Source organism: Balaenoptera musculus, chromosome 3 (assembly GCF_009873245.2).
Source record: "Balaenoptera musculus isolate JJ_BM4_2016_0621 chromosome 3, mBalMus1.pri.v3, whole genome shotgun sequence".
In the NCBI taxonomy this organism is placed as follows: Eukaryota; Metazoa; Chordata; class Mammalia; order Artiodactyla; family Balaenopteridae; genus Balaenoptera; species Balaenoptera musculus.
Genome location: NC_045787.1, coordinates 135617024 through 135642834, shown reverse-complemented (window position 1 = coordinate 135642834; position 25811 = coordinate 135617024). Strand labels below are relative to the sequence as shown.

Below are 25811 nucleotides of genomic sequence, written 5' to 3'. Positions count from 1 at the left end.
AAACAGATTTTTTAACTCCGTGTCCTGATGGAGCTTACATTCTTGGTGAGGGAGACAGAAAATAAACAATAAATGTAATAAATGCCCAAATGAGACACATGTTCAAGTGTGGTAACTGTTTTGGGGGTGGGGGGATGAGTGGAGGAAGGGAACTTGGGATTGCTGGGGGTGGGAACAGGCAGGGGTTAAACATGAAGTTGGCCTTATTGGAGGCAACATCTGAGCAAGACTTGAAAAAGGGAAGAGTTGAGACAGCCAGAAGATACCTTCAGGGAAGCACACTCCAGGCAGAGGGCTTGCCTGTATAAAGTCTCCGAGATGAATGTGCACCTGGCATGTTCAAGAAACAGCACAGAGGCTGGAGCTGAGTGAGCAAGAGAGAGAGAGGAGGAGAAGACGAGGTCAGAGAGATCACGGGCAAGGGTCCTTACAGACCATTAGAAGGACTTTCACTTTTTCATTGAGAGAAATGGGGGATCCCTGGAGTGTTACGAGTAAAGGAATGATAAGGGCCTTTTCCATGTCTAAAGGTATGTGGAGCATACAAGGTATGTGGAGCACAGAGGTGAAAGCAGGGAGGCCAGTTAGAAATCAAGGCAAGAGATGATGGGCCAGGGTTGAGGTGGTGGAAGTGGTGAGAAGTGGACACAGATTCTGGTCTATTTTAAAAGTGAAAGTAAAGGATTTAAGCATAGGACCCAGCAGTTCCACACCTAGGTGTATACACAAGAGAACTGAAAAGAGGTTTTCAAACATCAATTTGTACCATCATCAGAAAGTCTACAAATAATAAATGCTGGAGAGGGTGTGGAAAAAAGGGAACCATCCTACACTGTTGTCAGGGATGAAAACTGGTGCAACCACTATGGAGAACAGTATGGAGGTTCCTAAAAAAACTAAAAATAGAACTACCATATGATCCAGCAATCCCACTCCTGGGCATATGTCCAGAAAAGATGAAACTATAACTCAGAAAGATACATGCACCCCAATGTTCATAGCAGCACTATTTACAATAGCCAAGACATGGAAGCAACCTATGCCCATCAACAGATAAATGGATAAAGATGTGGCATATATATACAATGGAATATTACTCAGCCATAAAAAAGAATGACATAATGCCATTTGCAGCAATATGAACGGACCTAGAGATTATCATACTAAGTGAAAAAATCAGAGAAAGACAAATATTATATGATATCACTTACATGTAGAATCTAAAAAATAGTACAAATTAAGTTATTTAAAAACAGAAACTCACAGACAGAGAAAAAAACTTATGGTTACCAAAGGGGAAGGGAGGAGGGAGGGATAAATTAGGAGTTTGAGATTAACAGATACACACTACTATATATAAAATAGATACACACAAGGACCTGCTGTATTGCACAGGGAACTATATTCAATATTTTGTAATCAGCTATAATGGAAAAGAATTTGAAAAAGAATATATATGTAGAGCCTCTCGATTCCAGACAAGATGGTGGAATAGAAGGACTTATGCTCACTTCTTCTCATGAAAACACCAAAATCACAACTAACCGATGAACACCAAAATCATGACTGCTGAACAACCATCAACAAAAAGATATTTTACCTACCAAAGACAAAGAAGAAGTCACAATGAGACAAGAGAAGGGGTGCTTTTACTCTATAATCAAATCCCATACCTGCTGGGTGGGCGACCCATGAACTGGAAAATAATTATATTGCAGAGGTTCTCCCACAGGAGTGACTTCTGAGCCCCACGTCAGGCTCCCCAGCCTGAGGATCTGGCAACAGGAGGAGGAGCCCCAGAGCATTTGGCTTGGAAGGCCAGAGGAGCTTGAGTGCAGGAGCTCCACAGGACTGGAGGAAACAGAGACTCCACTCTTGGAGGATGCACACAAGATTTCACATGCACTGGTCCCAGCACAAAGCAGTGACTCCATAGGAGCCTGGGCTAGACCTACCTGCGGGTCTTGGAGGGTCTCCTGGGGAGGCGGCAGTTGGCTGTGGCTCACTGTGGGGGCAGGAACACTGGTGGTGGAGGTCCCAGGGAATGTTGATTGGTGTGAGCTCTCACAGAGGTCACCATTTTGGCACCAAGACCTGGCCCCACCCAACAGCCTGCAGGCTCCAGTGCTGGGACGCCTCAGGCCAAACAACCAGTGGGGTGGGGGAGAGAACACAGCCCCACCCATCAGCAGACAGGCTGCCTAAAGTTGTACTGAGCTCACAGCCACCTAAAAATATACCCCTTGACACAGCCCTGCCCACCAGAGGGACAAGCCCAGCTCCAACCACCAGTGTGTAGGCATCAGTCCCTCCCACCAGGAAGCCTACACAAGCCTCTGGACCAACCTCAGCCACCAGAGAGCAGACACCAGAAGAAGGAGGAACTACGAACCAGCAGCCTGCAGAAAGGAGACCACAAACACAGGAAGTCAGACAAAATGAGACAGCAGAGAAGTATGTTTCAGACGAAGGAACAAGATAAAAACCCAGAAGAACAAGTAAGTGAAGTGGAGATAGGCAATCTACCTGAAAAAGAATTCAGAGTAATGATAGTAAAGATAATCCAAGATCTTGGAAAAAGAATGGAGGCACAAACTGAGGAAGTACAAAAAATGTTTAACAAAGACCTAGAAGATTTAAAGAACAAACAGATGAACAATACAATAACTGAAATGAAAAATATACTAGAAGGAATCAAAAGCAGAATAAATGAGGCAGAAGAACTAATAAGTGAGCTGGAAGAGAGTGCTGGAAATCATTGCCGTGGAATAGAATAAAGAAAAAAGAATGAAAAGAAATGAGGACAGTCTCAGAGACCTCTGGGACAACATTAAACACACCAACATTCATATTATAGAGGTCCCAGAAGGAGGAGAGAGAGATAAAGGGCCCAAGAAAATATTTGAAGAGATTATAGCCAAAAACTCCCCTAACATGAGAAAGGAAACACTCATTCAAGTCCAGGAAGTGCAGAGTCCCACACAAGATAAACCCAAGGAGGAACACGCCAAGACACATATTAATCAATGACAAAGATGAAAGACAAAGAAAAAATATTAAAAACAAGGGAAAAGCAACAAATAACATACAAGGGAATCCCCATAAGACTATCAGCTGATTTTTCAGCAGAAACTCTGCAGGCCAGAAGGGAGTGGCACAATATATTTAAAGTGATGAAAGGGAAAAACCTACAACCAAGAATACCCAGCAAGGCTCTTGCTCAGATTCGATGGATAAAGTAAAAGGTTTACAGACAAGCAAAAGCTAAGAGAATTCAGCACCACCAAACCAGCTTTACAACAAATCCTAAAGGAACTTCTCTAGGTGGAAAAGAAGGCCACAACTAAAAACAAGAAAATTACAAATGGGAAAGCTCACCAGTAAAGGCAAACATAAAGTAAAGGTAGGAAATCATCCACATACAAATATGATATCAAAACCAGCAGTCGTGAGAAGAGCAGAGTACAAATACAGGATATCATAAATGCATTGGAAATTAGAAGACCAGCAACTTAAAACAATCTTGTATACATATAGACTTCTATATCAAAACCTCATGGGAACTGCAAACCAAAAATCTACAATAGATACACACACACACACACACACACACACACACACACACACACAAAGCAATCCAAACACAACACTAAAGATACTTATCAAATCACAAGAGAACAAAAGAGGAAGGGAAGAATAAAGCCCTACAAAAGCAAATCCAAAACAATGAACAAAACGGCAATAAAAACATACATATCGAAAATTACCTTAAATGTAAATGGAGTAAATGCTCCAACCAAAAGACATAGACTGGCTCAATGGATACAAAAACAAGACCCGGATATATGCTGTTTACAAGAGACCCACTTCAGATCTAGAGACACATACAGACTGAAAGTGAGGAGGTGGAAAAGGGTATTCCATGCAAATAGAAATCAAAAGAAAGCTGGATTATCAATATCAGACAAAATAGACTTTAAAATAGAGACTGTTACAAGAGACAAAGAAGGACACTACATAATGATCAAGGGATCAATCCAAGAAGAAGATATAACAATTGTAAATATATATGCACCCAGCATAGGAGCACCTCAAAATATAAGGCAAATACTAACAGCCATAAAAGGAGAATCAACAGTAACACAATAATAGTAGGGGACTTTAACACCTCACTTTCATCAATGGACAGATCATCCAGACAGAAAATCAATAAGGAAACACAAGCTTTAAATGACACATTAGACCAGATGGACTTAATTGATATTTATAGAACCTTCCATCTGAAAGCAGCAGAATACACATTCTTCTCAAGTACACACAGAACATTCTCCAGGATAGATCACATCTTGGGCCACAAAGCAAGCCTCAATAAATTTAAGAAAACTGAAATCATATCAAGCATCTTTTCCAGCCACAATGGCAAACATCCTAAAGATGCTACCAGAAAACTACTAGAGCTCATCAATGAATTTGGTAAATTTGCAGAATACAAAATTAATACACATAAATCTGTTGCATTCCTATACATTAACAATGAAAGATCAGAAAGAGACATTAAGGAAACAATCCCATTTACCATCATTTCAAAAGGAATAAAATACCTAGGAATAAATCTACCTAAAGAGGCAAAAGACCTGTACTCTAAAAACTATAAGATGTTGATGAAAGAAATCAAAGATGACACAAACAGATGGAAAGATACACCATGTTCTTGGATTGGAAGAATGAATATTGTGAAAATGACTATACTACCTAAGGCAATCTACAGATTCAATGCAATTCCTATCAATTACCAATGGCATTTTTAGAGAACAAGAACAAAAAATTTTTAAATTTGTGTGGAAACACGAAAGACCCCAAATAGCCAAAGCAGTCCTGAGAAAGAAAAACGGAGCTGGAGGAATCATACTCCCTGACCTCAAACTATACTACAAAGCTACAGTAATCAAAACAGTATGGTACTGGCACAAAAACAGAAATATAAATCAATGGAACAGGATAGTAAGCCCAAATATAAACCTACACATCTATGGTCAATCTCCGACAAAGGAGGCAAGAATAAACAATGGAGAAAAGACAGTCTGTTCAATAAGTGGTGCTGGGAAAACTGGACAGCTACATGTAAAAAAATAAAATTAGAACATTCTCTAACACCATACACAAAAATAAACTTTAAATGGTTCAAAGATCTAAATGTAAGGCCAGATACTATAAAAATCTTAGAGGAAAACATAGGCAGAACACTCTGAAATAAATCGCAGCAAGATCTTTTTGGATCCACCTCCTAGAGTAATGAAAATAAAAAAAAAAATAAACAAATGGGACCTAATTAAACTTTAAAAGCTTTTGCACAGCAAAGGAAACCATAAACAGAATGAAAAGACGACCTACAGAATGGGAGAAATTATTTACAAACGTAGTGCCCAACAAGGGATTAATCTCCAGAATATACAAACAGTTCATCCAGCTCTATATCAAAGAAACAAACAACCCAATCAAAAAATGGGCAGAAGGAGGAACCAAGATGGCGGAGTAGAAGGACGTGCTCTCACTCCCTCTTGCAAGAACACCAGAATCACAACTAGCTGCTGGACAATCATCGACAGGAAGACACTGGAACTCACCAAAAAAGATACCCCATATCCAAAGACAAAGGAGAAGCCACAATGAGACGGTAGGAGGGGCCCAATCAGAGTAAAATCAAATCCCATAACTGGTGGGTGGGTGACTCACAGACTGGCAAACACTTATACCACAGAAGTCCACCCACTGGAGTGAAGGTTCTGAGCCCCACGTCAGGCTTCCCAACCTAGGGGTCTGGCAACGGGAGGAGGAATTCACAGAGAATCAGACTTAGAAGCCTAGTGGGAATTGATTGCAGGACTTCGACAGGACTGGGGGAAACAGAGACCCCACTCTTGGAGGGCACACACAAAATAGTGTGTGCATCGGGACCCAGGGGAAGGAGCAGTGAACCCAGCAGAGACTGAACCAGACCTACCTGCTAGTGTTGGGGGGTCTCCTGCAGAGGCGGGGGGTGGCTCTGTTTCACCATGGGGACAAGGACACTGGCAGCAGAAGTTCTGGGAAGTACTCCTTGGCGTAAGCCCTCCCAGAGTCCGTCATTAGCCCCACCAAAGAGCCCAGGTAGGCTCCAGTGTTGGGTTGCCTCAGGCAAAACAACCAACAGGGAGGGAACCCAGCCCCACCCATCAACAGTCAAGTGGATTAAAGTTTTACTGAGCTCTGACCACCACAGCAACAGTCAGCTCTACCCACCACCAGAGCCTCCCATCAAGCCTCTTAGATAGCCTCAACCACCAGAGGGCAGACAGCAGAAGCAAGAAAAACTACAATCCTGCAGCCTGTGGAACAAAAACCACATTCACAGAAAGATAGACAAGATGAAAAGGCAGAGGGCTATATACCAGATGAAGGAACAAGATAAAACCCCAGAAAAACAACTAAATGAAGTGAAGATAGGAAACCTTCCAGAAAAAGAATTCAGAATAATGGTAGTGAAGATGATCCAGGACCTCGGAATAAGAATGGAGGCAAAGATGGAGACAATGCAAGAAACGTTTAACAAAGATCTAGAAGAATTAAAGAACAAACAAACAGAGATGAACAATACAATAACTGAAATGAAAACTACACTAGAAGGAATCAATAGCAGAATAACTGAGGCAGAAGAACGGATAAGTGACCTGGAAGACAGAACGGTGGAATTCACTGCTGCGGAACAGACTAAAGAAAAAAGAATGAAAAGAAATGAAGACAGCCTAAGAGACCTCTGGGACATTAAATGCAACATTTGCATTATAGGGGTCCCAGAAGGAGAAGAGAGAGAGAAAGGACCAGAGAAAATATTTAAAGAGATTATAATCGAAAACTTCCCTAACATGGGAAAGGAAATGGCCACCCAAGTCCAGGAAGCACAGAGCGAGTCCCGTACAGGATAAACCCAAGGAGAAACACGCCAAGACACATAGTGATCAAATTGGCAAAAATTAAACACAAAGAAAAATTATTGAAAGCAGCAAGTGAAAAACAACAAATAACATACAAGGGAACTCCCGTAAGGTTAACAGCTGATTTCTCAGCAGAAACACTACAAGCCAGAAGGGAGTGGCATGATATACTTAAATTGATGAAAGGGAAGAACCTACAACCAAGATCACTGTACCCAGGAAGGATCTCATTTAGATTCGATGGAGAAATCAAAAGCTTTACAGACGAGTAAAAGCTAAGAGAATTCAGCACCACCAAACCAGCTCTAAAACAAATGCTAAAGGAACTTCTCTAAGTGGGAAACACAAGAGAAGAAAAGAACCTACAAAACCAAACCCAAAACAATTAAGAAAAAGGTCATAGGAATATACATATCAATAATTACCTTAAACGTGAATGTATTAAATTCTCCAACCAAAAGACACAGGCTTGCTGAATGGATACAAAAACAAGACCCATCTATATGCTGTCTACAAGAGACCCACTTCAGACCTAGGGACACATACAGACCGAAAGTGAGGGGTTGGAAAAAGATATTCCATGCAAATGGAAATCAAAAAAAAGCTGGAGTAGCTATACTCATATCAGATAAAATGGACTTTAAAATAAAGAATGTTACAAGAGACAAGGAAGGACACTACATAATGATCAAGGGATCAATCCAAGAAGAAGATATAACAATTATAAACATATATGCACCCAACATAGGAGCACCTCAATACATAAGGCAACTGCTAACAGCTATAAAAGAGGAAATCAACAGTAACACAATAATAGTGGGGGACTTTAACACCTCACTTACACCAATGGACAGATCATCCAATATGAAAATAAGTAAGGAAACAGAAGCTTTAAATGACACAAAAGACCAGATAGATTTAATTGATATTTATAGGACATTCCATCCAAAAACAGCAGATTACACTTTCTTCTCAAGTGCGCACGGAACATTCTCCAGGATAGATCACATCTTGGGTCACAAATCAAGCCTCAGGAAATTTTAAGAAAATTGAAATCATATCAAGCATCTTTTCTGACCAGAACGCTATGAGATTAGAAATGAATTACAGGGGAAAAAAACGTAAAAATCACAAACACATGGAGGCTAAACAATACATTACTAAATAACCAAGAGATCACTGAAGAAGTCAAAGAGGAAATCAAAGAATACCTAGAGACAAATGACAATGAAAACACAACGATCCAAAACCTATGGGATGCAGCAAAAGCAGTTCTAAGAGGGAAGTTTATAGCTATACAAGCCTACCTAAAGAAACAAGAAAAATCTCAAGTAAACAATCCAACCTTACACCTAAAGGAACTAGAGAAAGAAGAACAAACAAAACCCAAAGTTAGCAGAAGGAAAGAAATCATAAAGATCAGAGCAGAAATAAATGAAATAGAAACAAAGAAAACAATAGCAAAGATCAATAAAACTAAAAGCTGGTTCATTGAGAAGATAAACAAAATTGATAAGCCATTAGCCAGACTCATCAAGAAAAAGAGGGAGAGGACTCAAATCAATAAAATTAGAAATGAAAAAGGAAAAGTTACAACAGACACCTCAGAAACACAAAGCATCCTAAGAGACTACTACAAGCAACTCTATGCCAATAAAATGGACAACCTGGAAGAAATGGACAAATTCTTAGAAAGGTATAACCTTCCAAGACTGAACCAAGAAGAAACAGAAAATATGAACAGACCAATCACAAGTAATGAAATTGAAACTGTGATTAAAACTCTTCCAACAAACAAAAGTCCAGGACCAGATAGCTTCACAGGTGAATTCTATCAAACATTTAGAGAAGAGCTAACACCCATCCTTCTCAAACGCTTCCAAAAAATTGCAGAGGAAGGAACACTCCCAAACTCATTCTATGAGGCCACCATCACCCTGATACCAAAACCAGACAAAGATACTACAAAAAAAGAAAATTACAGACCAATATCACTGATGAATATAGATGCAAAAATCCTCAACAAAATACTAGCAAACAGAATCCAACAACACATTAAAAGGATCATACACCACGATCAAGTGGGATTTATCCCAGGGATGCAAGGATTCTTCAATATACGCAAATCAATCAATGTGATACACCATATTAACAAACTGAACAATAAAAACCATATGATCATCTCAATAGATGCAGAAAAAGCTTTTGACAAAATTCAACACCCATTTATGATAAAAACTCTCCAGAAAGTGGGCATAGAGGGAACCTACCTCAACATAATAAAGGCCATATATGACAAATCCACAGCAAACATCATTCTCAATGGTGAAAAACTGAAAGCATTTCCTCTAAGATCAGGAACGAGACAAGGATGTCCACTCTCACCACTATTATTCAACATAGTTTTGGAAGTCCTAGCCACAGCAATCAGAGAAGAAAAAGAAATAAAAGGAATACAAATTGGAAAAGAAGAAGTAAAACTGTCACTGTTTGCAGATGACATGATACTATACATAGAGAATCCTAAAAATGCCACCAGAAAACTACTAGAGCTAATCAATGAATTTGGTAAAGTTGCAGGATACAAAATTAATGCACAGAAATCTCTTGCATTCCTATACACTAATGATGAAAAATCTGAAAGAGAAATTATGGAAACACTCCCATTTACCATTGCAACAAAAAGAATAAAATACCTAGGAATAAACCTACCTAGGGAGACAAAAGACATGTATGCAGAAAACTATAAGACACTGATGAAAGAAATTAAAGATGATACCAACAGATGGAGAGATATACCATGTTCTTAGATTGGAAGAATCAATACTGTGAAAATGACTGTACTACCCAAAGCAATCTACAGATTCAATGCAATCCCTATGAAATTACCGATGGCATTTTTTACGGAACTAGAACAAATAACCTTAAAATTTGTATGGAGACACAAAAGACCCCAAAGAGCCAAAGCAGTCTTGAGGGAAAAAAACGGAGCTGGAGGAATCAGACTCCCTGACTTCAGACTATACTACAAAGCTACAGTAATCAAGACAATATGGTACTGGCACAGAAACAGAAACATAGATCAATGGAACAAGATAGAAAGCCCAGAGATAAACCCACGCACCTATGGTCAACTAATCTATGACAAAGGAGGCAAGGATATACAATGGAGAAAAGACAGTCTCTTCAATAAGTGATGCTGGGAAAACTGGACAGCTACATGTAAAAGAATGAAATTAGAATACTCCCTAACACCATACACAAAAATAAACTCAAAATGGATTAGAGACCTAAATGTAAGACTGGACACTATAAAACTCTTAGAGGAAAACATAGGAAGAACACTCTTTGACATAAATCACAGCAAGATCTTTTTTGATCCACCTCCTAGAGTAATGGAAATAAAAACAAAAATAAACAAATGGGACCTAATGAAACTTCAAAGCTTTTGCACAGCAAAGGAAACCATAAACAAGACGAAAAGACAACCCTCAGAACGGGAGAAAATATTTGCAAACGAATCAACGGACAAAGGATTAATCTCCAAAATATATAAACAGCTCATTCAGCTCAATATTAAAGAAACAAACAACCCAATCCAAAAATGGGCAGAAGACCTAAATAGACATTTCTCCAAAAAAGACATACAGATGGCCAAGAAGCACATGAAAAGATGCTCAACATCACTAATTATTAGAGAAATGCAAATCAAAACTACAGTGAGGTATCACCTCACACCAGTTAGAATGGGCATCATCAGAAAATCTACAAACAACAAATGCTGGAGAGGGTGTGGAGAAAAGGGGACCCTCTTGCACTGTTGGTGGGAATGTACATTGATACAGCCACTATGGAGAACAATATGGAGGTTCCTCATAAAACTAAAAATAGAATTACCATATGATCCAGCAATCCCACTACTGGGCATATATCCAGAGAAAACCATAATTCAAAAAGACACATGCACCCCAATGTTCATTGTAGCACTATTTACAATAGCCAGGGCATGGAAGCAACCTAAATGCCCATCGACAGAGGAATGGATAAAGAAGTTGTGGTACATATATACAATGGAATATTACTCAGCCATAAAAAGGAACGAAATTGAGTCATTTGTTGAGACATGGATGGATCTAGAGACTGTCATACAGAGTGAAGTAAGTCAGAAAGAGAAAAACAAATACCGTATATTAACGCATATATATGGAACCTAGAAAAATGGTACAGATGAACCGGTTTGCAGGGCAGAAGTTGAGACACAGATGTAGAGAACAAACATATGGACACCAAGGGGGGAAAACCGTGGTGGGGTGGGGATAGTGGTGTGCTGAATTGGGCGATTGGGATTGACATGTATACACTGATGTGTATAAAATTGAAGACTGATAAAAAAAAAAATGGGCAGAAGATCTAAATAGACATTTCTCCAAAGAAGACATACAGATGGCCAAAAAGCACATGAAAAGATGCTCAACATCACTAATTATTAGAGACATGCAAATCAAAACTACAATGAGGTATCACCTCACACAGGTCAGAATGGCCATCATCGAAAAGCCTGCAAACAATAAATGCTGGAGAGGGTGTGTTAAAAAGGGAACCCTCCTACATTATTGGTGGGAATGTAAATTGGTACGACCACTAGGAGAACAGTATGGAGGTTCTTTAAAAAACTAAAAATAGAACTACCATATGCCCAGCAATCCCAATCCTGGGCATATATCCAGAGAAAACCATAATTTGAAAAGATACACGCACCCCAATGTTCATTGCAGCACTGTTTACAATAGCCAAGACACGGAAGTAACCTAAATGTCCATCAACAAAGGAATGGATAAAGAAGATGTGGTACATATATACAATGGAATATTACTTGGCCTTTAAAAAGAATGAAGTAACGCCATTTGCAGCAACATGGATGGACCTAGAGATTATCGTACTAAGTGAAGTAAGTCAGACAGAGAAACACAAATATCATATGATATCACTTATATGTGGAATCTAAAAAAAAATGATACAAATGAACTTATTTGCAAAACAGAAACAGACTCACAGACTTCAAAAGCAGACTTGTGGTTGCCAGGGGGAAATGTGGTGGGGAGGGATAAATTAGGAGTTTGGGATTAACATATACACACTACTATATATAAAATAATCAACAGGGACCTACTATGTAGCACAGGGAACTCTACTCAATATTCTGGAATAACCTATATGGGAAAAGAATCTGAAAAAGAATGGATATACATACATGCGTAACTGAATCAGTTAGCTGTACACTGGAAACTAACACATTGTAAATAAACTATACTCCAACATAAAATAAAAATTAAATTAAATAAAGAATATATATGTATGTATGTGTATAACTGAATCACTTTGCTGTACACCTGAAACGAATGCAACATTGTAAATCAACTATACTTCATTTTTTAAAATGCTATCCTAAAATAATAATAAAATCCTGACAATGAATGAAGAAAAATCAATATAAATTTGTACATGAATGTTCATAACAGCATTATCCATAATAGTAAAAAAAAAAAAAGGTGTAAACAACCCAAATATCCATTATCTGATGAATGAATAAACAAAATGGGATATATCCAAATAACAGAATGTTATTCAGCCATAAAAAGGAATGAAGTACTGACATAGGCTACAACATGGATGAACCTTGAAAACATTGTGCTAAATGAAAGAAGCCAGACATGAAAGGCCACATATTATATGATTTCATTTATATGAAATGTCCAGAATAGACAACTCCATTGAGACAGAAAGCAGTGGTGGTTTTCAGGGACTGAGGGTAAAGGAGAATGCAGAATGACTGCTAACAGGTATGCGGTTTCTTTGGGGGTGATGAACATATTCTGGAATTCAATAGAAATGAAGGTTGTACAATATTGTGAATGTACTGGAAGCCACTGAATTGTGTACTTTAAAATGTTTAAAATGATGAATTTTATGTTATGTGAAACTTACCTCAATTTTTTTAAAAAAGTAAAGGATTTACTGATGGTTTAGACATAGAGAGAGAAAAAGGAATAGGTCAAGGATGGTAGCTGGAAGAATGGAGTTGCCATAACCTGGGATGGAAAAGACTATGGCAACAGGTGCGGGGAGGAAGATGAGGAGCTCAGTTTTGGATAGAAGTTTGAAGTGTAATTAGATACACTAGTTTGGAATTGAGGGAGAGGTCCTGGATGGAGACATACATTTTGGAGTCAGCATCAGCATGTAAATGGTATTGAGGGCCCTGAGGCTGGATAAGATCACCGTGTTTGGAAGAGTAGATAGAATGCAAAAGAAGTTCACAGACTGAGTCTAGGACATCCTGACATTCAGAGTAGGGAGATGAGGAGGAACCAAAGAGGGACAAGGGGTGGCCACAAAGGTGGGAGGGGGACAAGAGAGTGTGCTGTCCGGAAAGCCAAGACAAAGAGACACAGGAGTGTTCAACTTGTCAGATACTTCAGATAGGTCAAACAAGGTGAGGCCCACAATCAGCATTGGACTTAGCAACACAGAGGTCATTTGTGACCTTGACAAGAGTTGTTTTAATGAGTATTTGGGAGCAAAGCCTGATTCAGAGGAGATGAATGGGAGTCAGTGAGTCTAGAAAGTTATTTTGAGTTTGAGAAGTTCTTGTAAAGGGGGTGAGACACGGGTGGTGGCTAAAGGGAGAAGGAGGGACAAGAGAGGGATTTTTTTTAAGGTGGATTTTTAGTGGCATGTTTGTATGCTGATGGGGTTGATCCATTGGAAGAGGGAGTAAATTGATGGAGAGAGAGAGAGTTGCTGGAGTGCTGTCCCTGAGCGGGCAAAAATGAACGTGAGCTGGTGCACAATTGGAGGGTTGATTCCAACAGCTCATCTAGAGTAACAGGAGGAAGGAGGGAATATGCGTGCAGATGCTGGTAGGCTGATAAATATGATGAGGGTTTAGGGACATTCCCCTCTGGCCTCATCAGTTTTCTTAGACTAGAAATTAAGGTCATCTGCTAGAGCACAGAAGGGAAAGCAGGAGTGGGAGGTTTTAGGCGAGATGAGAAGAGGTAAAATCATCCAGGAGAATGGGAGAAGGATTAAATGGAGGAAGGGGATGTAGTCAGATTGCCAGGGAGCAGGAAGGCACAATTGGGGTTCATTGACAGGAGTTTAAAGTCACGCCGGTCAGTGTGGTTACATTCATTTCTGCTGCCACATTCAGCTGCACAGGGACAAACATGGAATAGGCAGAGCCTTCCATGATTTAACCAAAATTGTGATTTCACCAAGCAGGTGTGATGAAGTGAGAAAGGGGCAAGGATCTGAGATAATACACAAGGGAATGATTCTAATGATTGACCATGGAATGTGTGCTAGGTAAGAAGAGAAGAGAGACCAAGAAGCTGAGGGAGGGGAAAGAAGTTTAGGGTAGGTTGAAGGTCCTAAGGAGAGGAGAGGCTCAGGGAGTATGGGTGTCAGGTTACAAAAAGGAGTAAACTAGAGAGAGTCCAGGTGGCGATCAGAGGGTGATGTACATGAAATTGAGATAATGGGGGGATCAGAATTATTGATGATAACAAGGTCCAGAGGATGAGCAAGAGAGTTAGTAGGGGGAGGATCACCAAAAAAAAATAAGACGCCAGGCTGCTGGAAGGATCGACTGCTTGTCTAATGAAATTACTAAGAAGGAATTCAGGAACAGAGATGGAGAGAGTGACGGTGGATCAGACTCAATCTCGAGCCCTCGCAAGGAAGGGCAGTCGTACTCTGAGCACGCAGAGCTCTCTCTTGACCTCTCTTTGAAGAGTAGACACCTGAGGAAAGGGTCTCAGGAGCCAGACGACTCTCTGCGTTCCATACACTCAGGGAATCCCCTTTCTATAATGAGCCAGCCTCAGTGCAGCAGCCCCGCCCCAGAGGTCCTGCACAGTGTTAATAATCACGTCTGCATGTAGCCAGTCGTTGTGTCTCTAGCCTCTAAGCACATTGACTGGCCCGTAATAGATGCTCCCTTAAATACTTGCCAAATGAAGGAGTCCATATTTATTGAGCAACCCACGTGCCAGGCACTATGATAAGCCCTTGACAAGGATTTTTTCCGTCAATCCTCACGATAGCCCAATGAGATTAGTACAGTTATTATCGCAATTCATATCTGAGGAACCTGAAGCTGAGAGAGGGCCGGGAACTTGCCCAAGGTCACACAGCAAGGGCATCGAAAGTAGATCTATCTTACTCCAGCACTGTCCTAAATCACCACATGGGGAGGGGTGAGCGGGGGTCAACTGACCAAGTTTGGAAGGGCATCTACTTCTGAGAAACCAGGTAAGCAGCTCTGGGTCCAGGCCAGGAGACCTTCACAGGCTCTTGCCTCCCTCTCCTGCTGGACTCCATACCCAACCCCCCATTTTATTTTGTTCTCTCTCCAAGATCCTCTCTGGCTTTCCATCCATCATGATTTCAGAAATCTTTATTTTCGTTTCCACTGTAGATGTGAAAAGCTGGCTGGTGATGTTTGGATTTCAGCTTAGCAACATAATTCCCGGCTTCCCAAGAGCCAAAATGTATTTCGTGCCTCCGCCCTATGAGTTGTCAGAGAGTCAAGCAAGTGAGAACGGACAGGTAAGTGGAGGTCCCTGCCAAGAATCCAATGACCATCATCATTCCCTTTGGCAAACAGAACCATGTTGGAGCCAAGGGCATGTCAGTAACGGAGGAAAACATCGGAGCTGCGTATAAAAGGGGCGTGAAACGTGGTGACTTCGCAGGACAGCGAATGTCAGTACTGTTACTTGTCTGGCGCAGCACGTATTTCTTCCCAACCTCAATTATTACATTAATTGTGGTATCATTATCTGTTCCGTGTGTACCCTTGAGTCACTCCTTGATTAACCACAGCACTGAGAAATCTAGCAGCAACCTACCATCTGCGCTGCCTGTCAGATCATAACCCTTTTGGCTTTTATGGGACGTAATAAAACGGTGGTTTGCCGTTTCTGTCCCATTAAAGAACATTTTTATGCCTTACATAAAACCTCAGCGTTTTATGGCCCAAATGTATACAGATTGAGTTTTGTGAACATAATCTGTGCTTGGGTTTCTTGGTGATGACCGAGAGGTGGTTTCAGTTTGGGTGCCACTGAGACCTCGGCCACAACCGGACAGGGGATATCTGTGTTCAGATATCCCCAGCTACAGAACCTGTGCTCCGCACCATGAAAGTCTGAAAGGTCTCCTCACCTGCTCTGAATAATCGTCCAGACTGTGTCACTAGAGAGAGACCAGGAGGAGCTGCTGGGTAATTGAGAACAGCATTCTCACCGTTCTGCCCCGTGGGGACCACTCGGCGGATGAATAGCCATCATTTCGCTCATTTATCTAAGTGCCGTTACCTCCCAAGCACAGCCTCTTCCATTATCCCAGCCTGTCCCCCAACCACCAATTGAGGTGAGCTGTAATTTGTGAGTAGAGAACTCAAGGCCAAGGAGATAATGGGGATTTCATCCCTCTGCAGAAGCAGGACTAGGATCCAAAGCAAATGACTCAAAAAGCCCAGGGACGGTCCCTCTGGCCCACGAAGCCAGAATCTGTTATTCCGGTGCTTCCTCTTCCTGACCCTCTGTCGCTGAGTCGCCCAGCCCGTACACACAGCGGCCCAGCCCACCTTCTCAGCTTTCTGTGTCTTCTTATGCCCACAGCTCATTACAGGTGTCCAGCAGACAACCGAGAGGCACAACCAGGCCTTCATGGCCCTTGAAGGGCAGGTCATCTCTAAGAAGCTCCACGCCAGCATCCGAGAGAAAGCAGGCCACTGGTTCGCCACCACCACGCCCATCATCGGCAAAGGCATCATGTTCGCCATCAAAGAGGGGCGGGTGACCACCGGCACGTCCAGCATCGCCAGTGAGGACAGCCGCAAGGTGGCGTCCGTGCTGAACAACGCCTACTACCTGGACAAGATGCACTACAGCATCGAGGGCAAGGACACCCACTACTTTGTGAAGATCGGCTCGGCCGACGCAGACCTGGTCACCCTGGGCACCACCATCGGCCGCAAGGTGCTGGAGAGCGGGGTGAACGTGACCGTGTCGCAGCCCACGCTGCTGGTCAACGGCCGGACTCGAAGGTTCACCAACATCGAGTTCCAGTACTCCACGCTGCTGCTCAGCATCCGCTACGGCCTCACCCCCGACACCCTGGACGAAGAGAAGGCCCGCATCCTGGACCAGGCCAGGCAGAGGGCCCTGGGCACCGCCTGGGCCAAGGAACAGCAGAAAGCCAGGGACGGCCGAGAGGGCAGCCGCCTGTGGACTGAGGGCGAGAAGCAGCAGCTCCTGAGCACGGGGCGCGTGCAGGGTTACGAGGGCTATTACGTGCTTCCCGTCGAGCAATACCCCGAGCTGGCAGACAGTAGCAGCAACATCCAGTTTTTAAGACAGAATGAGATGGGAAAGAGGTAACAAAATCATGTGCTGCCATTCCTCGTCTGGATGGCTCAGCAGGAGTCACTGTCCTCTCCTCTCCTAAGGAGATGAAGACCTAACAGGGGCACTGAGGCCGGGCTGCTTTAGGAAACCAAGTGGCAAGAAAGCTCACATTTTTTGAGTTCAAATGCTACTGTCCACGCGAGAAGTCCCACCTCCCGAAGTAGACTAAAGCCCGGCTGCAAATTCCTGAGGAAAAACAAAACAGACGAATGAACGATCACACAACCATGTTCCGAGTTCCCCTAAAATATGACCCACTTGTTCTGGGTCTACACAGCAAAGAGATGGAAAGAGACGCAAAATGTCCAAAAGGAAGAACAGACACACGCACAACATGAAAAAAAAAAAACAAAAAAAAACACCCACACACATACACACAAACAAACACACCGACCGAAAAACAGAGACGTGAAGACGAGAAGGCCTCATCTTCTAATACCTCACTCATTCACACGTGAGCGACACACAGACGTCCGTGAGGGCCAGCATTCCAGGACCAGTTGAGGTCAACGATTCAGACTGCTGGTTGGACAGATACTACAGACGTTTTCCTTTTAACAAATACAGGTGCATTTAAACCACGACTTTGGGGGTGATTTGTGTGTAGCGACTGGGGGGGGGATAAAAGTGAAAGAGTGAGCACTGGAAATACTTTTTAAAGGAAAAAATATATATAAAAACACAAGAAAAGAAAGGAAATTGATATCAAAGCGAAATAATACCGTTCAGCACTTAACTCTCAGGTCCCGATTTAGTCTGGCCTGAGCTAATTTATTTGAGCGCAGAGTGTAAAATTTAATTCCAAGGGTGGCTATAATCACTACAGATAAATTTCATATTCTTTTGTCTTTGAAGATTCCATTGTGGACAGTAATACGCAGTTACAGGGTGTAGTCTGTTTAGATTCCGTAGTTCGTGGGTATCAGTTGCAGTAGAGGTGTGGGCATTGTGACACTCTTTTGCTAACGGGCACCACTTCAGATCACCCTGTACATACCTAAGCCTCAAGGCACAATCACTGTTTGAGATTTAAAATTATTAGTGTGTTTGTTTGGTCCAGAAACTGAGACAATCACGTGACAGTCACCACGAGGAGAGAAAATAAAAAATTTTAAAAACCCACAAAAAGAAGAAAAAAAAGTTTAAAAAAAACAAAAACAAAAAAAAATGTCTAATAAGAACTTTGGTACAGGAACTTTTTTGTAATATACATGTATGACTTGTTCATCGAGTTTTTATATTAATTTTAATTTGCTGCTAAGCAAAGACTAGGGACAGGCAAAGATAATTTATGGCAAAGTGTTTAAATTGTTTATACATAAATAAAGTCTCTAAAACTCCTGTGGACACTGGTCTTCTGTGGAAATGCTTTGAGGTGAGGGCCAGGTCAAAGTTTCTGGAGGAAAGGGGAGCTTCTCAAGATGCTCAGGCAGAGAAGGGATTGTGAACTTTCGGAGGAGCTTCTGTTAGAGGCATCCCCTGCTCCCCAAGCTGCTCTAAATTCTAGAGTGACCTCTCCCTACATCTGCAGCTCCCGCCCTTTATGGAGCAGAGATGGGAAGGAGAGTGTGGGCCTGGGGCTGGTGGGTGGCGAGGACCCTCAGGCCCACCTGTGCCCGGATGGGTCCCTCCAGCATTCCCGGGACAGTCAGGCTTCTCCCTGCTGCCACCTTCTAGTTCCAGAAGGTGCTGCCAGGAAACTGAAGGCAAACACTCTCCCCACATTAGAGGACGTGCCTGTAGTTTGTGTGTCTCTATGTGTGCGTTCATATGTGTGTGTGTGTACTTTCTTCCAGACTGGATCACTTTACCCCAAAACTTGCACACTTGAGGCAACCAAAGAAGGAAGAGCAGTTATGATTTGGCTGAATTTTCCCCCACCAATCCTACAGTTAGAATAGCAATATTATCGTTAATAGCTCGTACTTATTGATGTGTACCGTGTGCTAAGAACAGTGCTAAGTGCTCTACACACAATATTTTCATTTAATCCTCATCTTTCATTCATTCAACAACATTATTTTGAGAGCTTGCCATGTGCCAAGTCCTGTGCTAAGTTCTGGGGATAAAAGAGGTCAGTAGACATACATAGGGGTCCTCGCCTCATGAAACTTAGAGTCAGGGATGCAGACAGACAATAGTCAAATAGTTATCCTAAGAAGTGAAAATGACAGGGGTGTTCAGTGCCAAGGAGGAGAGATTTACAAAGCTGTGGAAGCACATAACTGGGGAGGTGACCTAGACTGAGAATGTAAAGGAAGAGACAGAAGTTTGAAAGTTAAGGAGGAATTAACCAGATGAAAAGAAGAAAATGCATCCCAGACCCAGGGAGTAGCATAATCAAAGGGACTATGGTCACATAGTAAGGCCAGAAAACAGAAGAGGTTGGCAAGGTTCAAAAGACCCACCGATTAAAGACTGATTTTTTTTTTCATTAAAAACAAGAGGGAGGGCTTCCCTGGTGGCGCAGTGGTTAAGAATCCGCCTGCCAACGCAGGGGACATGGGTTCAAGCCCTGGTCCGGGAAGATCCCACATGCCGCGGAGCAACTAAGCCCGTGCGCCACAACTACTGAGCCTGCGCTCTAGAGCCCGCGAGCCACAACTACCGAGCCCACGTGCCACAACTACTGAAGCCCTAGCGCCTAGAGCCCGTGCTCCGCAACAAGAGAAGCCACCGCAATGAGAAGCCCGCGCACCGCAACGAGGAGTAGCCCCCGCTCGCCGCAACTAGAGAAAGCCCGCACACAGCAACGAAGAGCCAACACAGCCAAAAAATAAATTATTAATTTAAAAAAGAAAAGAAAGAGGGATTCTGTTTTAATTTCATCAACAAGTGCTCCTGATGCAGCGTGAACAGGCGGGGGAGCTGATGTGATCATCTGTGTGAGGTGACAAGGCTGGTGACCATCGAGGAGGAAACAGGAGTAAATTGAGTGGACAGATTGCAAAGACAAGCCCCTAGTATCATTCACTTTGCAAGTGGGGAAACTGAGGCCACTTATCACCGAGCTGGGAGGTGGTAGAGTGATTCAAGCCCAGCTGCGGCTGATTTCCAAGCCTCTCCAGCAAGTCTGGGTGGCATGTCACCCTGAGCCCTTCAAGGGCTCTGAATCGCCACTGCCTTCCCATCCTCCAACCCGGCCAGGGGCGGCTTCCCCAGGTGGAAGGAGAGGGGGAGAGAGACCAGGCTAGCCTGCTTTACACTCAGTATCAGACCCCATGGGCCCTGTTGTCAGCAGAGCAAGCTGTGAGTTAGTTAAGCAAACAGCAGAACAAAAATACTCCAGAGAACTTCCTTCTCAGAAGCACGTGTGAACACCCTTGTTTCCCTGTTTCCCTTCGGGAGGACAGGAAGCAGGACACAGGTCCTCCTGTGTGCTTTAGCCCAGCTGCCTTGTTTAATTCAACTGGCGTCAGGAGCCCCTGGATATGCGCCCACAGAACAGCCTCTAGCTGGTCATGAGGCCTATGTGAATCCTGGTTTGGTGGGAGCCACACGGGGACTAACCACGGTGTTGTCTCCCAGGATAGATGCAGCCAGGGGGGCTACTAAGACAGGGAGGGGATCTCAGGCAAGGAGGCAGTGCGGGGGGTGGGGGGGGGACTTCCCTGGTGGCGCAGTGGTTAGGAATCCACCTGGCAATGCAGGGGACACGGGTTCGAGTGCTGGTCCGGGAAGATCCCACATGCCACAGAGCAACTAAGCCCGTGTGCCACAACTACTGAGCCTGCGCTCTAGAGCCCACGAGCCACAAGTACTGAAGTCCGCGCGCCTAGACCCCATGCTCCGTAACAAAGACAAGCCACGGCGATGTTCTCATCGCACCGCGCCCACCTAGAGCCCACGCACCGCGACTAGAGAAAGCCCGCGTGCAGCAACGAAGACCCAACGCAGCCAAAAATAAATAAATAAAAATTTAAAGACTTGTGCTTCAAAGGATGGCAAGAAAGTGAAAAGACAACCCATATAATGGGAGAAAAAAAAAAGAAGGCAGTGGGGAGCTCGCTCAGCCCAGAGCTTTTCTGCCTCCGCCAGCCTCTCGGCTGCCAGGTAGACCCAAAGGTGTGGGCACACCGTGTGACACACAGGCAGTCACACGTCACCAGAGTTTCCCTTGAACGTGAAACTCTCCTCTTTTATGCCAACCGTCGTTGAATTATCCATGAGTGTTCTGTTACACCCAGGCCAGCGCAGCCCCTCACAACACACACACACACACAAACTCATAATATGGGAGAAGGAAACGGTCTTGGGTAAAAAAAAAAAATCCTCTCCTGCCTTTCCTCAGGCCAGCCCTAAAATGACCAGGATGAAATGTTTGGCCTCTTCCTGAAGTATTTGCACAATGATAGACAATTCTGGAAAGGCCTTTCAGGGAATAAGATTACGTGCTCTGAAGACAGCCTGATGGGAACAAATCCTAACTTGACCACTCACGAAACACAGGGCTTGGGAAGGTTACATGTATTAATTAGGGTAAATAGCACTAGCTGCTTTAAGAAATAAGCCCAACATAAATGAACACAGAAAAAGCTGAGTCCTTACTCATGCGGTAGTGCATCGTGGTCAGCGATGGGAACGGCTCTGCTCCCGCTGGGGACCCCAGGCTCCTTCCATCTTGTGGCTCCACCTTCTTCTAGGTCCTCAGGATCTTTGAAGTCCTCTGTGTTCAACTGGTTGATGGAGAAGGAGCGGTAAGAGCACATGTGTAACTAGTTTATTTTTAATGAGCCGCACCTGGAAATATACTCATCACCTCCACTCACATTCCATGGGGAGTTCCATGGACCCACCCACTGCAAAAGAGACTAGAAAATATCATCTATGAATCCAGGAAGAGGAGGGGACTAGGTGTTGGTGAGTCCCAGCAGTCTCTGCCACATAACCCAGCATCTATGAGCCTCCCTTTCCTCATCCATAAATGAGGGCTGATAAGAATGGGGCTGCTTGGGGCTTCCCTGGTGGCGCAGTGGTTGAGAGTCTGCCTGCCAATGCAGGGGACAGGGGTTCGAGTCCTGGTCTGGGGGGATCCCACATGCCGCGGAGCAACTAGGCCCGTGAGCCACAACTACTGAGCCTGCGCGTCTGGAGCCTGTGCTCCGCAACAAGAGAGGCCGCGATAGTGAGAGGCCCGCGCACCGCGATGAGGAGTGGCCCCCGCCTGCCACAACTAGAGAAAGCCCTCGCACAGAAACGAAGACCCAACAGAGCCAAAAATTAATTAATTAATTAATTTTTTTTAAAAAAAGTAACAAATGTTCAAGTACAATTGGTGTCTTAAAAAAAAAAAAAAGAATGGGGCTGCTTTAATGATTAAATGAGGTTGCATATTTCACCGACACCTGGTAAGTCCCCAGTAAATGTTAGCGTTTATTATTTTTAAATCTTTGTTCCAAGCACGGATTTTCTAAAAGCGGAACTTGAGGCATGACCCGTTCATCGTGGGGGAGGATGGAGAAAACTTTCCCTCAAATCCCACTCCACCCTGCCCCCTCCCCCTCCCAGGCCCAGGGCACAGGAACTGGTACCTCAGTGTGAAAGGGCTGCTCACAGCCTCGAGGGCTTTTCAGAAAGTGTCGGAGGTCTCAGCGACGGGAAGTCTGGCTGTCTAAGAAGGCCATCCATTCAGTCATTCATCGGCATTCCCAGTCACCGAACACACTGTTGTCCCGGGCACCATCAGAGGCTGGGAATACAAAGAGAAATAAAACCTGGTCCAACATCTCAGCGTCTAAGGTGTGAGGACCAACTCACAAGCCAATCCGCGGACACGGCGAGCTCAATGCTGGCACAGGAATGATGCACAAACATGTGAAGCCAGGGGAGAGGACCACAAGTTCTGTCCACAAGCCTTGGAGCTGGGTACTCACAGGGAAGAGGATGCAGGGAGAGAAGGTGAGAGGGCTGCCAGGACTGGGAGCTGGGCACCCGCTGCAGGCGTGAGATGAAATACACAAGCCAATGGGGGAGAAGTTCAGAAAGCCCGGAGCAACGGCTACGTACTAGGATCCCCTGGGGAGCTTTACTGAGCATGCCCATAACCTCCAGGGCCCGGGACAATTAAATCAGGATCTCGAGGGGGAATGGACCCGTATGGGTAGGTTTGGAAACTCCCCAGGTGATGTGAATGTACAGCCTGGGCTGAGAAGCACTGATTGGAGCTTAACAGGAGGTACGTGGCCTGAGATGCGGATGTCGGAGTGAGGCAGGAACGAAAACCAGGCTAAGAAGCTGGACAACCTCTTGCAGGCCACGAGGAGCCAGCATGGGGCTCTTGTACCTGGGGAGAAATGTGACTAAGAAGTCCTTCGATTAGCAAAGTGGAGAGAGGAAAGGAGCAGAGAGAACAGAGCCTGGGAGACGCGATAGCCCGCATGTAACAGCCCAGATGAGGACGGAGGCGCAGGATTAGGTTTAGGAGTGAGTAACCCCCTCAGAGTTGGGGACAGTGTCTGTACAGGGCAGTGCACCAAGGGAGGGTCCAGCCCCAGAAGCTCTGGGGGCGTCTCAGCAGCGGAAGTGCCATATACGCCGGCACTGCCTCTCCCCACCCCGACGCAGGTAAAAGGAGCAACGCCTCTGGAGAGGGCTTAAGGAGAAGTCTGACCTAGGCTTACCTTCAGGAATCCTCTGGTGGGCCCAAGTTGGGACTTTGCAGAAAAGTGCTCACCCACTTTGCTCACCACCAAGCCCCACCGTCCATCCTGAGCCCTCCCTCCGACGCCCAAGCTGGCCCTCTGGCTGTGGCGCAGCCCTCGAAAAGCAAGTCTGCCCCAGCTGGAGTCCTGCCAGAGACTGACTTCACCTGTTGCCCAAGCCCCACCTTCCTAAGCCGTGGCTTCCTCCTGCTCCGTGGTGGGCTTGCTGTTTAGCCACAAGGTGGCGGCCCTTCCCATGAAATCTTCCTGGAGCTGGGCCTGGGCGCCCCAGGCTGGTTTAGTGAAAACGTTGGGCAGCTCTGAGAGCCTGAGAAGCAAGAGAGCGCCAAGAGAGCCCTGGGCCCTGAAAAGAGGCCCCTGGAATTGGTTCCTGGAAGCAAGATTGCAAAGAATATTCGCCCTGACTGGAATAACAGCCAGACTGGATTCTGAGCCCAGCTCCATCATGCACTCCCTGGGTAGATGTCCATACAAACCTTCCCCTTCCTGAGCCCCCCTTTTCTCATGTGTAAAATAGAAGAAAAAAAAAATTTGTTTTATAGGGTTGTTGGGAAAGACTAACAAAAATAACAAACGCAGAGTGCTTGGCAAGTGCAAAATTGGGATTTAAAGTTTTATTTTTTTACTCCGAAGACTATAACCCAAAAATGATCCACTATTTTCCTCTAACAGCAGTTTACTGTTTAAATTCCAACTTCTCCCCTTTCTAGCTAAGCCTGAGTTCTTTACCTAACCTCTGAAGCCTCAGCTTCCTCCCCTGTGAAATGCATACGATGATCCCATCTCACAGGGTTGCTGTAACAAACACCCAGTCTAGTGCCTGGCAAACTATGGCTATTAATCCACCACTAACTATTATTATTCTCCGCCTGTGAGGATGGAAAGGTGAGGCCTCTCTATTAATGGCTGGCTATTAATCCACCACTATTAATGGCTATTAATCCACCACTAACTATTAATCCACCACTATTAATGGCTATTAATCCACCACTAACTATTATTATTCTCTGTCTGTGAGGATGGAAGGTGAGGCCCCTCTCCCGAGATTGGCTGGACACAGCCCCAGTCCTGGAGCTTGACCTGTCAGATAGCAGAGGTCTCCAGCACCCACTCCATCCGACCCCCACGTAAACTACGTAAAGCGATAGGCGTTTGCTCGGCTAGCAGACCCTGGGGCAGGAGGAGAGAAGAAGCAACGCCTGTACCCCAGTGGCCATCCTGCCAGAGAATGAAATAGGAGGCTCCTGCTGGGGTCCCTCACCTGGGTTCTCAGTTATGAGGGTAATGGAGGTAGGACGTGACCACCTGGCACCTGGCCAGCTGCAGAGCCCTCCCCAGGGCTCCAGGGGCCCCCCGGCCTGAGCAGGACAGACCACACCTCTCCTTACCTCACCCCACCCACCTTTAGTCCTCCATGGGGGCGGCCACTTTCACGAAACATTCCCCTCCATCCTTTCCCCTTCCCGATTGCTCCTCTGTCCTTTCCAGTGGCTCTCCACCCTTGTCCCCTTCCCCCTCTAAGCCCAATGGCAGCAGCGGTGAAAGATATCAAACCCTTTCACCCAAATTAATTGATTTTCTTTGAATTTTACATCCAATCAGTGAGACGGTCAGGAGCAGATGAGAAACTGAGGCTTAGAGAGAGGCAGTGACCAGAGGAAGTCACACAACACAACAGACCCTTCCTAGTGGCTGGAAAT

The 25811-nt window shown here is 44.3% G+C and overlaps 1 protein-coding gene and 1 long non-coding RNA gene across 6 annotated transcripts in view; one reads left to right on the top strand and one right to left on the bottom strand.

The window, feature by feature from the left end:
- Window positions 1-18592, top strand: part of TENM2 (teneurin transmembrane protein 2) — a 463195-nt gene extending 444603 nt beyond the window's left edge. Inside the window, exons 27-28 of the mRNA XM_036847957.1 lie at window positions 15454-15584; window positions 16661-18592. Coding sequence (XP_036703852.1) covers window positions 15454-15584; window positions 16661-17422 — 893 coding nt within the window. The 3' untranslated portion in view covers window positions 17423-18592. The remainder of the gene's footprint in view (window positions 1-15453; window positions 15585-16660) is intronic.
- The window catches only part of LOC118892909, a 68701-nt gene that overhangs the window by 36709 nt on the left and 6181 nt on the right, over window positions 1-25811 (bottom strand). For all 5 annotated transcript variants that reach the window (XR_005019364.1, XR_005019365.1, XR_005019367.1 and 2 more), the window contains exons 2-3: window positions 22981-23138; window positions 21998-22125 (exon numbers count right to left, since the gene is read on the bottom strand). This is a non-coding gene — a long non-coding RNA (uncharacterized LOC118892909). The remainder of the gene's footprint in view (window positions 1-21997; window positions 22126-22980; window positions 23139-25811) is intronic.